The sequence below is a fragment of the Podarcis melisellensis genome (genome assembly GCF_964234715.1).
Source record: "Podarcis melisellensis genome assembly, chromosome: 1".
NCBI lineage: Eukaryota > Metazoa > Chordata > Lepidosauria > Squamata > Lacertidae > Podarcis > Podarcis melisellensis.
Genome location: NC_138528.1, coordinates 130,120,124 through 130,132,499, shown reverse-complemented (window position 1 = coordinate 130,132,499; position 12,376 = coordinate 130,120,124). Strand labels below are relative to the sequence as shown.

At 41.3% G+C, this 12,376-nt stretch overlaps 1 protein-coding gene across 31 annotated transcripts in view; it reads right to left on the bottom strand.

The window, feature by feature from the left end:
- Window positions 1-705: 705 nt before the first annotated feature.
- PCBP3 (poly(rC) binding protein 3) overlaps window positions 706-12,376 on the bottom strand; it is a gene marked incomplete at both ends in the record, with an annotated part of 81,923 nt that continues 70,252 nt past the window's right edge. For 28 of the 31 annotated variants that reach the window (XM_081885468.1, XM_081885469.1, XM_081885440.1 and 25 more), the window contains 3 exons: window positions 706-1,684; window positions 3,893-4,062; window positions 10,025-10,077. In XM_081885468.1, the coding sequence (XP_081741594.1) occupies window positions 1,648-1,684; window positions 3,893-4,062; window positions 10,025-10,077 (260 nt within the window). Of the gene's footprint in view, window positions 1,685-3,888; window positions 4,063-10,024; window positions 10,078-12,376 lie in introns of those variants that run through there. The other 3 variants (XM_081885461.1, XM_081885463.1, XM_081885464.1) reach the window with 2 other exon arrangements.

Here is a 12,376-nt window from a genome sequence, read left to right as displayed (position 1 = left end):
CCCATCTCCCTCCCCCCCCCCCCAGCCTTCAGGGGGTGGCAGTAGAGTCATCACCGTCAGAGGACCTGGTAAATTCTCATTATTCATGTATTGCCTTCCTGTTTTTCAGAATGGTTTGTTCCCAGAGGTTTGCCTTTCAAGATGCTCAGAGTTTCTAAAGGTAAAGGTAGGTCCAGTCATGGCCGACTCTGGGGTTGTGCACTCATCTCTCTCTATAGGCCGAGGGAGCCGGTGTTTGTCCGCAGACAGCTTCGTCATGTGGCCAGCATGACTAAGCTGCTTCTGGCGAACCAGAGCAGTGCACGGAAACGCTGTTTACCTTCCCGCTGGAGTGGTACCTATTTATCTACTTGCACTTTGATGTGCTTTCAAACTGCTAGGTTGGCAGGAGCAGGGACCGAGCAACGGGAGCTCATCCTGTCGCGGGGATTCGAACCGCCAACCTTTTGATCAGCAAGTCCTAGGCTTTGTGGTTTAACCCACAGTGCCACCTGTGTCTCAGAGTTTCCAGCAGAGCTTAAAAGTGAATCGGAATGTCGAGGGAGGATCAAAACAAACAAAAAAAAATCAACCAACACTAAATATATGCTTATTGGATCCAATCTGATCAAACAGAAGCATGGAAGAGGAAGGAGGCAGTGGAGGCAGGTGAGACAAAGAGCCCGTCAAGGAAAACCAAGAAGGAGCACACAAAGACCAAAGGCAGAGCGTGTTACTAGCAGAGCTGCACAGACTTTTATTAAATACAAACAATGGCAAACACAGCAGGCTCCCAGAGGCTGGAGCTTCCTGAGCTAAGTCCAAAAGTCTGTGGGTGATTCTCTTAAGGATATTTTCAGCAGTTCCTGCCGCATTAAATTTTTTATTTGTCTCCATTTCTATGAAATAATTCTATATTTAAAGGAATATTTTCCTCACCTTGTTCTCTGCTTGGTAACGAAAATGGCTTGCTTTGCTTTGGCTGTGCCTCACTGGAAGCAGCCCAGTCCTTGCAGGAACCCATGAGGACCCGGCTGATGCTCCTGGGCTCCTGCCTGTTCCACTTCCAACATGAAATGGGAGAAAGTCATGCCACATTCTTAGGACAGAGATCCAAACATTTTAAGGATGAGCCAAGGACAATCAGGGTTCAAAGATGGAAGGAACAATTGAATAATTAAAAGAAACAGCTATTTCAAAGCAACCACTGCTCTAGATTAGGCCAGATCTCAGTCCTACTACAGGTGCTGCAAAAAAAGGGTAAAATTAAAAAAAACCATCTTAGCTAAACTGAGCTAAATAAAGACTAGCGAGACCAACCTTCTTCCAAAGTCTTACCAAGGGAAATCCCAGGCAAAACCTATATAAAATAGCTAGCACTGTACAGCTGAAACACAAACTGGCCTGGAGCATAAATTTAAAATTCAGGAACAAAATCAAAATCACAAAATGCAACTTATAAAGCAACTTATTAGTATGTGCACACATACATACATATATATATAGATATATATATATTTATATACATATATTTGTTATTAAAGAAAAGTTTCCAAGGAGAAGAGGGGTGTGTGAAGCCGTAAGTATACGCATTGTAGAAGCTGGGTGAAGAAGCGTCATTGGCTAGAGAGGGTCATGTGATGCAGAATGATGTGTGATTGGCAGAAATTAGAGTGCGCCCATTCCAGTGACCTCAGACGTCAGCCTAGAATAAATAATTGTAAAAAATAAATGGGAGGAAAAGTGGGGAATCGCTTAAAGTTTATGACAAACATAGACATTGAGGACTTCACGCCATACTCCTTAGGTCCCCTGTTCACATAAATTCAAACATGGAAAAGAGCTTGCTAATGATTCTGACAAGCTAATTTACATTCACGTTGCCTGCAATACCATGGATTTTGCCACACTCATCCTTTTCTCCTAAAAAATAGCATCTGATCTAATTTAAACACAATTACAGTTAGTATATTTAAAAGAAGACAAAAAGAAGGAAGTTATAACAAATGAAGCGTTGCTGTATGGAGGGCTCACCTTCAGCGCTCCAGTCAGCCAGACAGGCCCTTTCCCAGAATACTCCACCCTTGCCCGCTGCTCCTGAGTTGGTCAGCAACCCTGACCCAAGAGGAGACAAGTCAGCTCTCCTCACCCAAGTGACATTTGATTGTCTACAAGAGTACATATGTTTCTTGTGGTGAACTTGGTTTCAATTTGCCTGGTAGGATAGTGAGCAGGCAGGCATGTATGACGTCTTTATAAATGACATGGTTGGAGGAATTGAGGGGATTCTCAGCAAATTTTCAGATGACACCAACCCTGGGAGGGGAGGCCAATGCCGCAGAAGATAGAATTGGGATGCAAGATGACCTTAACAGATTGGAGAAATAAGTCCAAACTAAGAAAGCGAATTTCAATAGGGACAAATATAAGGTTCGGCACTTAGGCAGGAAGAACCAGATGCACAAATATAAGACACCTGGCTTACTAGCAGAACATGTGAAAAGGATCTAACATGAGTTGACAGTGTGATGCAGAAGCAAAAATCGCTAATGCTATTCTCAACAGAAGTCTAGTGTCCCAATCAAGGGAAGTAATAGTACCACTCTATTCTGCCACATCAGACCACGCCTGGAATACTGTGTCCAATTCTGGGCACCACAATTTAAGAAGGATGTTGACAAGCTGGAGCGAGTACAGGGGAGGGCAACATAGATGATCAAGGGTCTGGAAACTAAGCCTTATGAGGAACAGTTGAAGGAGCTGGGTATGTTTAGCCTGGAAAAGTGACTGAGAGGAGATAGGATAGCCATCTTCAAAAATCTCAAAGGCTGTCACGTGGAAGAAGGAGCCAGATTGTTTTCTCTTGCTCCAGAAGGTGCAACCCAGAACTTCAAGTTGCAAAAAAGGAGATTCTGAGTGAACTTCAGGAATAACTTTCTGACGGAAACAGCTGTTCAACATTGGAATAGACTCCCTCATAAGATGGTGGACTCAACTTCACTGGAAGCTTTGGAATGAGGAGGAATGTATGATTCCTGCATTGCAGGGAGTTGGAAGAGATGACAAACTCTATGATCCTTCCAACTCTATGATCCTTCCTGTGCAGCTGTGCCACCCACACATTTCCTGTTTCATCCATACCAGTTTGACCGCTATTAAAACACATCCTATTATTTCAAATAGCAGATAGGATAATTTTTAAAAGTCTGATTAAGATGGAATGACCAACCTATTATCATTCTCCTTATTTGCCCTTATTCAGAAAAGTGCCTGATAAGATAAAAATATATACAGGAAATGCAAATGCAATTCATTTTTTAGGATCAAAACAAGTGATAATATTGCAAAATAAATTATGCATCTCTGTGGGGGGAATTCACCTAATGAACCCTTTCAGCATAAGCCCTGTGAAAGGACTTTCACTTGCACAATGGGGCTCCCCGCTGCACCCCCCAAATTGGCTTGGGAATTAGGAAACCCCAGAACAGCATGCAGGGGGACGACAGGTGGGGTTGTTCCTTCCGGCAAGCGGAAATGCTTTTCCAGACGGAAGAATTGTGACATTGAATTACACTCTTTGAATGAATTAAGAGAGATTCTGACATAGCCAAACTAATTTGAAAGTTATGAAAAGAGATATATGTACTGAGAAAATAGTTGGATTTTTTTTAATCGTTTACAGCTATCATTACCAGATTAATAGAATAAGGGGAACCATCAACATAACTGTTCACTGAATTCCCCAAAACTAGATTGATGGGTGATCTCACTTCTTGCTGCCATGTAGAGCAAAGAGTACATGTTGGCATCAGAGACATTTGTATTGTGGTCTAATTGGCCACTTTATTTATATCTTGGGTTATGAAAGTGGGGTGAGGGAGGTACTTAGGAAACCTTAGTAAGCAGCTCTCACCTGGCATTGATGAGGTACTGAGCAAGGCTGATGTTAGCTGGGGTTCCTGTGATGGTAATTTGGCGTTCTGATGAACCTTCTGTGGCATTGGCGATTTTGATCTGTGCTCCAGACATCTGTCTAATTTCATTGATTTTGGTCCCTTGGCGTCCGATTATGCAGCCTATTAGCTAGAAAAAAAGGCACAGGGGCATTTCTTAATTTGGTCCACTGGTGTTAAAGATTGTGAGTAGTATCGTAGGGCTTGTGAGATATGTCAGGGCACATGTTTCTGTTTTGAATACTCTGGATATGTAATATTCAAAAGAGCTCTGCTATATCACTTTCCTGCTGAACTGTTCTTGTGTCTTGGCAATCTCTTCCAAACTATTCGGGTTATAAACAGTCACCACCAGGCCTGTTTATGACCTGCATGGCACTTTGTCTTGACACAAATCATGGCTAACAAAATGGCTGAGGAGACTTTAGAGGCCTGCATCCTTGCCCCAGTCCCAACCCCTCCAGCTCCCTGCATGTTGTGGTGGCAGATGGTGTGAAAAGAGAGATGTGGTGGACCCAGTCAGCTCCATGTCCCCTTCTCCCTATACTATAAGATGGTGTTGGTGGCAGTGCCTTGAATAAGGGCCGAAAGGGCTCTCTGTCCCCTCACCCTTCTCTCCAAGAGGGCTGTGAGCTGCAGGTGTGGTGTTCTTCCTCAGCCTCAGCCCTTCTGCCTTTTCTCTCCTCCCAGGTGTGCTCAGAATGAAGCAAGGGCTTGTGCTCTGAGCTGAGCAGCAGGGGAAAGGAAGGGGCACAGAAAGGTCTGTGATCGGCCAGGTCAACACACAGCCTGGTGCCCCACTTCCGTAGTGGCAGAGCTGGACGGTGGGCACATAAGCAGGGATGAGAAGGTAACTGATTTTTTGTGCCCACTAACTCATTAGCTCCTCCAATCAAAGCCACTAACAAGAACAAATCTTCAGTAATACCAGTAGCTGTCAGTGAACTAAAGTGAGCATGCAAATCTTCTAAGCACAGCCATGACTTAAAAAATAGAAAAAGAGAAGAGGCAGCTGGAAACCAAAACCCCAAGGCAAAATCTTAAGAATGGTCAAACAAGCTCAAGCAAAAGACGCTTCTGAGCAAAAAGAACCACCATCAAAATAAAAGTAGTCTTCAAACACATGAGTGTTAATTGAAATGTTATTTCAGCTATAAACACAGGAATTTTAGCCAACAGGTGTTAAGAAAGATTCACTACAGCTGTGTCCACAATGGGGCACTCAGCCACACCTAGGTTGCTGTTTCTGTGAGCACCTTTGTCACTTTTAATTTTAGGCCTCCAAAATCTATCTCGCTGTTTCCTGTCCACAGTATTTTTGAATTTACTTACTGGTAAATTTACATCTAAGTAGGTCTGCTAAATGCTGCTGCTGCTCATTTTTGGCTGTCCTTTGGGAAGCCCGCGAGGAAAATTCCTAGGAGGACCACCCCTCCAGTAAAAACAATTTTTGCATTGCTGTGACCTGCCCTGGGACCGTGGTGAAGGAGCAGGTAAGAAATCATCCCAAACAATATATGATAAAGTAAATCTAATTAAGTAGCTGCCTTGAACGTCAATGGAACTGAAATTGTCATACAGAGCTAGGGATTGAGGAGATACTCAATCTTGCTCATGTTCTAGTTAGAACATTTTAGTTTAGTTATTTTGCACTTTCTGGAACAATATGTGAACCAAAACACAGCTTTCCTTTAGAGCTTGTCCTCCTCTGAATTTTGCGTTTCCATCCTCCGCCTAAGCAATATGTACAAAATGAATATTTTAAGGGAAAATGTGCACAAAAATGCATTTATTAGGGGAAACTGCTTGAAAAATGTGCTAGTTACTGAGAACCTACATACAAGAAGGAGAAGTTTGCACAAAAAAGGCTGATGAATTTTCATGAGGATTTTTTTAAATATAAAATTGCAAATTGTTGTAGAAATGTGAAGAACTGAATTTAAGACTGGAGACATGAGAAACTTAGATAACTCAACATGACAGCTTTGTTTATCCCTATACACAGTGCAATATACCACATTCCACATGATTCAAGCAGAGTTGAATGTTTTGAAGCTGTATCTCTTTCATCTCTCACTCTCTGCCATTGAATGCTATGGAGCTGGAGGGTCCACATTTTCAGTTGCCTTGAGACATAAAGGTCTGCTGGACTCCAAGATACACCCTGTTTCTGGAGGAATGAAGCAGCTGTCTATATCATGACAACTTGCAGTGTTTTTTCTATGTGTGCAAAGGGTGGGGCATAAATCTAAATAATATACAAATAAATCCAACAATGTTTTTACAAACAGCAATTGAATATGGGCGTAAAAAAAGCTGGTGTAAGTTTAGGCTGCATTATGAAAAATAATGGTTCCACTTGGTTCTGCACTTGTCAGACATCATCAGAACTGCAGAGCATGACAAGAAGGATGTAGAAAAATTGGTTCCAAAGATGGCAGTGAAGATGCAGGGATATGGACAGCAAAGGTGGAAGGAACTGGGCATTTGTAACATGAATAAAAAAGGTGAGAAGGGACATGAAAGCACACTTCAAATACCCAAGGGGGCTGTCACACAGAGGAGGGCGTTGACTTGGTTTCTTCTGCCTAGGAGGGCAAAGTTAGATCTAATGGGCTTCTATCGCAGAAGATAGGAGCAACGTCTTATTGGTAAGGACCACTTGACAATGGAACCAATTGCTGGCCTGTGTATGTGTGTGTGCTAGAGGTCTTCATACAGAGGTCCGACAGTCATCTGTTGGGAATACACCACATCTGGATTTTCTGATTCAAGTGGAAATTTGGAACACGGCCCCCTCTCCAACTCTACTATTCGATGGTTCTATGAACCATGTAAGAATATAGAAAGATGTGCAAGCTTGTGCCCTATCAACCAGAAAGCAACAAGGTATTGGGGAGAAATCTAACAGAATCCACAATGATAGGACCTCAGAAGCAAATAGCGAAGAGAATATAGTCTCTTTCATACTCTAAAATTAAACTGCTTCCATAACTCTATGGATGCATTTCTATGGAATCTTATTGAGGAACAGGTTACAGTGAACATGGCTTGCATATTGAAAATAATGCATATTCATGCCTATATCCGTCCAGAACATGAAGTCAAAGTATACTCAACGTGCGGTATATTGCTGTCTATATAATTTAAGTTAGTAGAAAGAAAAATAGGTCTTTTAAATGGTAGATTTCCTGAAAAATTGTTCTGTAGGATCAGAGGCAGATCATTTATAATGGGCCAGGGAGCCAGACTGGATTACAGATTCAGAAGAAGCTCCTAGTCCTAGAGAGAACATCCCATTTATTGTTGTTGAGGATAACACCACTTTAAGACACCAGAATTAATAATGACTTGCTGTTCAAAAAGCCAAAAGTCTTTGTCTCATTCAAATATACTATGGTGGCCTCTAAATTTCAGGTTGCATGCCAAGCTCAAAAATCAATGGCATAAACTAAACTAAACTAAACTAAACTAAACTGAAACACTCAAGTCAGAATTCCTCCATCACCTTTTCCTCCTCAACCACATTATTTGTTCACCTTCAGATGCAGGTATGCATTTTTAGAAACCTGCTTAAATATTTTTGTTAAGGTTTTATTGAATGTCGAACAGAAGAGTGTTGATGTAATTGTGGTAGACAGTGTCCCTGCACATACATTAACTGAAACCAGAGCTCAGTTTGCTTTCATTTGCATAATGGATAAACAATGCAAACCATCTATACATGAGGTTTTAATGGTGGTCTTGCTGTCTCTGTAGGGGACGACTGTCATTGCTTGCCCCGGGGAATGAATGAACAAACCTGGGAAAGAGTTTTGGTTGCCCATATTCAGGGAAGATGAATTCAAACAAATTAAATATAACTGAGATTAATTTTTAAGAGTATGCCAAAATTTGCATGCTCAATGGGGGAGAATTAATGTTTGTTGCTAAGCAAATTGCCCCCACAAATTAAAAGCATACCAGAAACAATGATGTATTTCAGTTCAACCAACATTAACAGTACATTTGGGCTCTGAAAATTTCATAAGAAAAGTACAGAGAATGGGAGACTCTGAAGGACCTATGTCTGTTTGAAATAGGAACTTTTTAATCTTTGCAGGGTCCTCTAATGAGCCAGGGTAAATTGACAGGAAGCTCACAATTGCAAATAAGATAGAGCTATATTCTACATTGTTTATTATAACATTTATATTACACCTTTTCTCCAAGCCAATAGATACAAAACCACAATTTCATGGAGCTGGAAACGCATGTTCAGAAACTTCAGTCAGACCCTTTTCACTGTCTTTTTCTAAAATGCACTCCACCATGGTTTTTGTCTTGCTTAACTCTCAACTGTTTCCAGACCTGGGGTCTCCAACGTGGTGCATACGGCAGGGGCACTGTACCACCCTTGGTGTCCACCAAGGCCCTTAGTCCCTCCAGACAGATAGATAGCTTGTTATGGGGCGTGTACTTCCCTCCTCTGTGTTTTATTTGATTTTTTTTAAGGTGGAGGTATTTTGTCTGCTTGGGTATGCAACAACGGCAGCAAGGATACTTATCGCTAAGAACTGGAAAACCCAAGATCTACCCACACTGGAAGAGTGGCAGATGCAACTGATGGACTACATGCAACTGGCCGAGATGACTGGCAGAATCCGAGACCTGGGAGAAGAGAGGGTTGAAGAAGACTGGAAGAAATTTAAGACTTATCTACAAAAATATTGCGATTTGGCTGAATGTTAAGAAGGATGCTAGATCATAAATAATTGCCTACCACTAAATTAAACCTGAATTTGACGATAAGTGAGATTAAGGAAAATATAAACCTTTTGGAGAAATGTTAGATGTATTTAAATGAATGGACATAAGATTGTAAACAAGATGATAATTTACATGGAAAAAAATTTTAACGATGTAAGTGGGAGCGGGAGACGTGAGGGAGTCCAAAGAAGTGAAGAAATTATGTTATACAAGTAAAGCTGTTTATAATCTATGCATTTGTATTTAAAAAATCTTAATAAACATTTATAAAAAAATATATATATTTTGTCTGCTTGGGACAGGGGGCTATTATAACTCTTTTTTCTTCTGTGAAATTAGTGTTTTGTGGTGCTCACGGCAGTTTTTTTAGATTTTCAAATGTGCTGCTGTCCTGGGTCCAAAACATTTGGGAACTCCTGTTCTAAACCATACTCATAATGTGTGAAATGAGCACAGCTGGAGTGGACTGGAAGAGAGGTCAATTTACATTTCTGTGCTCTGAAATAAGTCACAAATAAATAAATAGCCAGCATGAAAACCTTTCTAAACGACATCAAATGTAGAATTTCTGCAGGGGCTATTTGAAAAGGAGTACTATATGTCTTCTGTTCTGTTTCTCATAAACTGTCAAACTGGTTTTTAAAAATAGGGGAGGAATTACTTGCTTTTTATCTAGAAACAAATGGGATATTTGCATGAACAAGTAGTCAACGAAGCACAACCTATCCTGTTAGAATACAGTACCCAGATAATAAGAAATGGAGCCACGACCCCTCCCACTTCCCACTTCTCTCCCACCACAAAGTCATAGCTGTCAACGTTTTCCCTTTTTTAAGGGAAATTCCCTTATTCCGAATAGGATTACTCGCAAGAAAAGGGAAAAGTTGACAGCTATGCACAAAGTAAGTCCCACCATTTTCTAGCTCAGCTCTAATTGAACTGCATTGATTACCACCCGACACAGAGGTCAGGATCAGAATGGGCAAGGAAAGCAACTCCCTTTTCATCCCATAAGGCAACTTGTGAAATTACTGAGGCAACACCTGCCTGCAGCTGGCAAACCTCTAATGCTGTAGGACTAGAAAGGGTCAGAAAATGGTGTCGTTCTCTAGAGATGTCAGTCCATTTCCTAAGAACTAGACTACTGAAGAAAGGTTGCCAAGGCCATCCCCCTCCCCAATTCTTTATTCCACCCCTTTCAGTTTAGTAACTGTACTTTGTTAAAAGACTTTGAAATGATACGCCTGGAATTGATGCATGGGCTTTGCTAAACGTCCTAGATGTCATTTGTAGAGAAACATGTTTTAAGAATGGTATGGAGAGCATTGAGATGCGATACTCACATCATTGGGAATGGTGAGTTCATGAGTACTGGCCGGGGGAGTGGCATCCAAACCTGAGCATATGGAAGGGAAAATGGTTATAGCTTGAAGACATAGCACTGCACAGCGTCTGGTATTCCACCAAAATAGCAGACCTTGTGAATTTCTCAGACTGCACCAGGGCCAGAGGGTAAGGAAGGAACATGTTTTGGCAAAGTAACAAGGAAAGCACTAATACTACTAACCTAGAGCTCCTAGAATCAATTCTCTCTTAACCATTTGGTTCTAATACAAATCATTACAAACTCCATAGGTACCGTATCCTCACCTCACCTTGCTTCCGTTTCGGGATCAAAGATAAAACCATTCCTTAACAGTTGGCTCAAAAAGTTGCTGTTAATCAACAGAGCAAAAACACAGCCAGGACCTCGTGGTACCTTGGAGTTAGTGTTGGGGAAAACATGTCCAGGCCACGATGCAATGTCTGCCACAGAAGTCCATTTTGTGAAGCACATCGTATTCAGTCTCTCCACCCAGACTGTTGGTTGGTTGCCAAACATAAACAAATTGGTTCCCACATTGCTACTCACTTTGCATTATGCTGATGCCCCTGACAAGTATGGGACATATCTTGACACCAAACTCAATATAAGGATAGAGTTCTACTGCAAATGTACTCCAGAGGTAAGTGGTGTGAAGGTCAAAGGTATAAACTGGGGAGGGGGGAAGCAAAATGTCCTGTCATATTGGCAGCTACGAGCAAGTAAGAATGTAAGAAGAGCCTGCTGGATCAGGCCAATGACCCATCTAGTCCAGTATCCTGTTCTCACAGTGGCCAACCAGATGCCCATTATGGAGAACCAGTAAGCAGGGTTCCAGAACAAGAGCCCTCTTCCCTCCTGTGGTTTCCAGCAAATGGTATTCAAAAGCATTGATGCTTCCGGCTGTAATAGCTTATATTGTTTCAATTTCTAATCAAATGTCCAAGGTCCATCATCATCAATTCCACAGTAGATGAACGCTTTAGCCTGATGATGACATTAATCAGGTTTCAGCAGTACAACAGGAAATATTTTTTGAGCTGACAACATGACCGCTCACTGAATCAAGGAGTGTTCATTAATTGGCGCAGTTCAGGCAACACAGTCAGTGAAATTTTGGCTTACCCAGACTGTGCAAATGTGTTGACTGTCCAGCTTTGCTCCCCACCCCCAGTCCAAAGCTAAAGTTTGTCATAGCTTATCATCAGACCCTGGGATTGTGGTCAAGCTCTTTCCCACTGTAGCTACTGTATTTTGCCACATCTATTAGACTTTATTATTGCATGTATTTCTTGTAGGAATAGGTCGCAAGACAAGAGATTTCTGCTTTGAAATCTATGACTAAAATATATATTGATCTGCTCCTTTAATTTATATGCTGTCATCTCAAAAAACAGTCTACCTACCCTTAAATGTAATGCTATATATATTGAATAAGTTGCCCAATTTGAAACCACAGTATTCTTTTTTAGAAAAGTCAAAGAACTGTGAAAACTTTCACAAAGTAACTTGCTCCATCTCAAATTGCCCCATATGCAAAACTGCCTCTCACTCACAGAACAGCTTTAAAAAATTCCTTCCAGTAGCACCTTAGAGACCAACTAAGTTTGTTTTTGGTATGAGCTCTCATGTGCACGCACACTTCTTCAGATACACGAAAACTCATACCAATAACAAACTTAGTTGGTCTCTAAAGTGCTACTGTAAGGAATTTTTGTATTTTGCTTCGACTATGGCAGACCAACACGGCTACCTACCTGTCACAGAACAGCTGTTTTCCACCTCACACTACAGCAAGAAAAGTGAAACTAAATCCAGACGTGTTGTTCCCCTTGCACGATCTGTAGCACAAGTGAATGCGTGAGAAGCGCTATAAAGCCTGGTGTGAATTCTTGGTCTTTTGAGCAAGTATTTGCAGAACAATGCTAACTAATGTTTTCCTTTCACTCAAAGTTCTTAGTATCCAACCCAATGACTTGAAGAATGAAAACATGTCCCTGACCACCTCAGTCATAATGATTCACTCTTTATACAGCATATTTCCAGTGCCAAATTTACTTTATGCAATTTCAACACCATGTTGAAAAAGCAAGGAATGTATAATTCATTTCTCCCAGAAGAAGATGGATATTTGCCTGCAAAAATATGATTTTCCATGGAACTTAACAGTTCTCACATAATTATTCTGAACCTGTAGTCGGCCCACCAGATGTTGCCAGACTCCAACTCCCATTGGCCTGAGTCCATAGGGACAATGGTCAGAGATGAGGGAGTTTCACAACATCTGGAAGGCCAGATATCCCATTCTTGCTCCAGATACTCATTTGAAAGA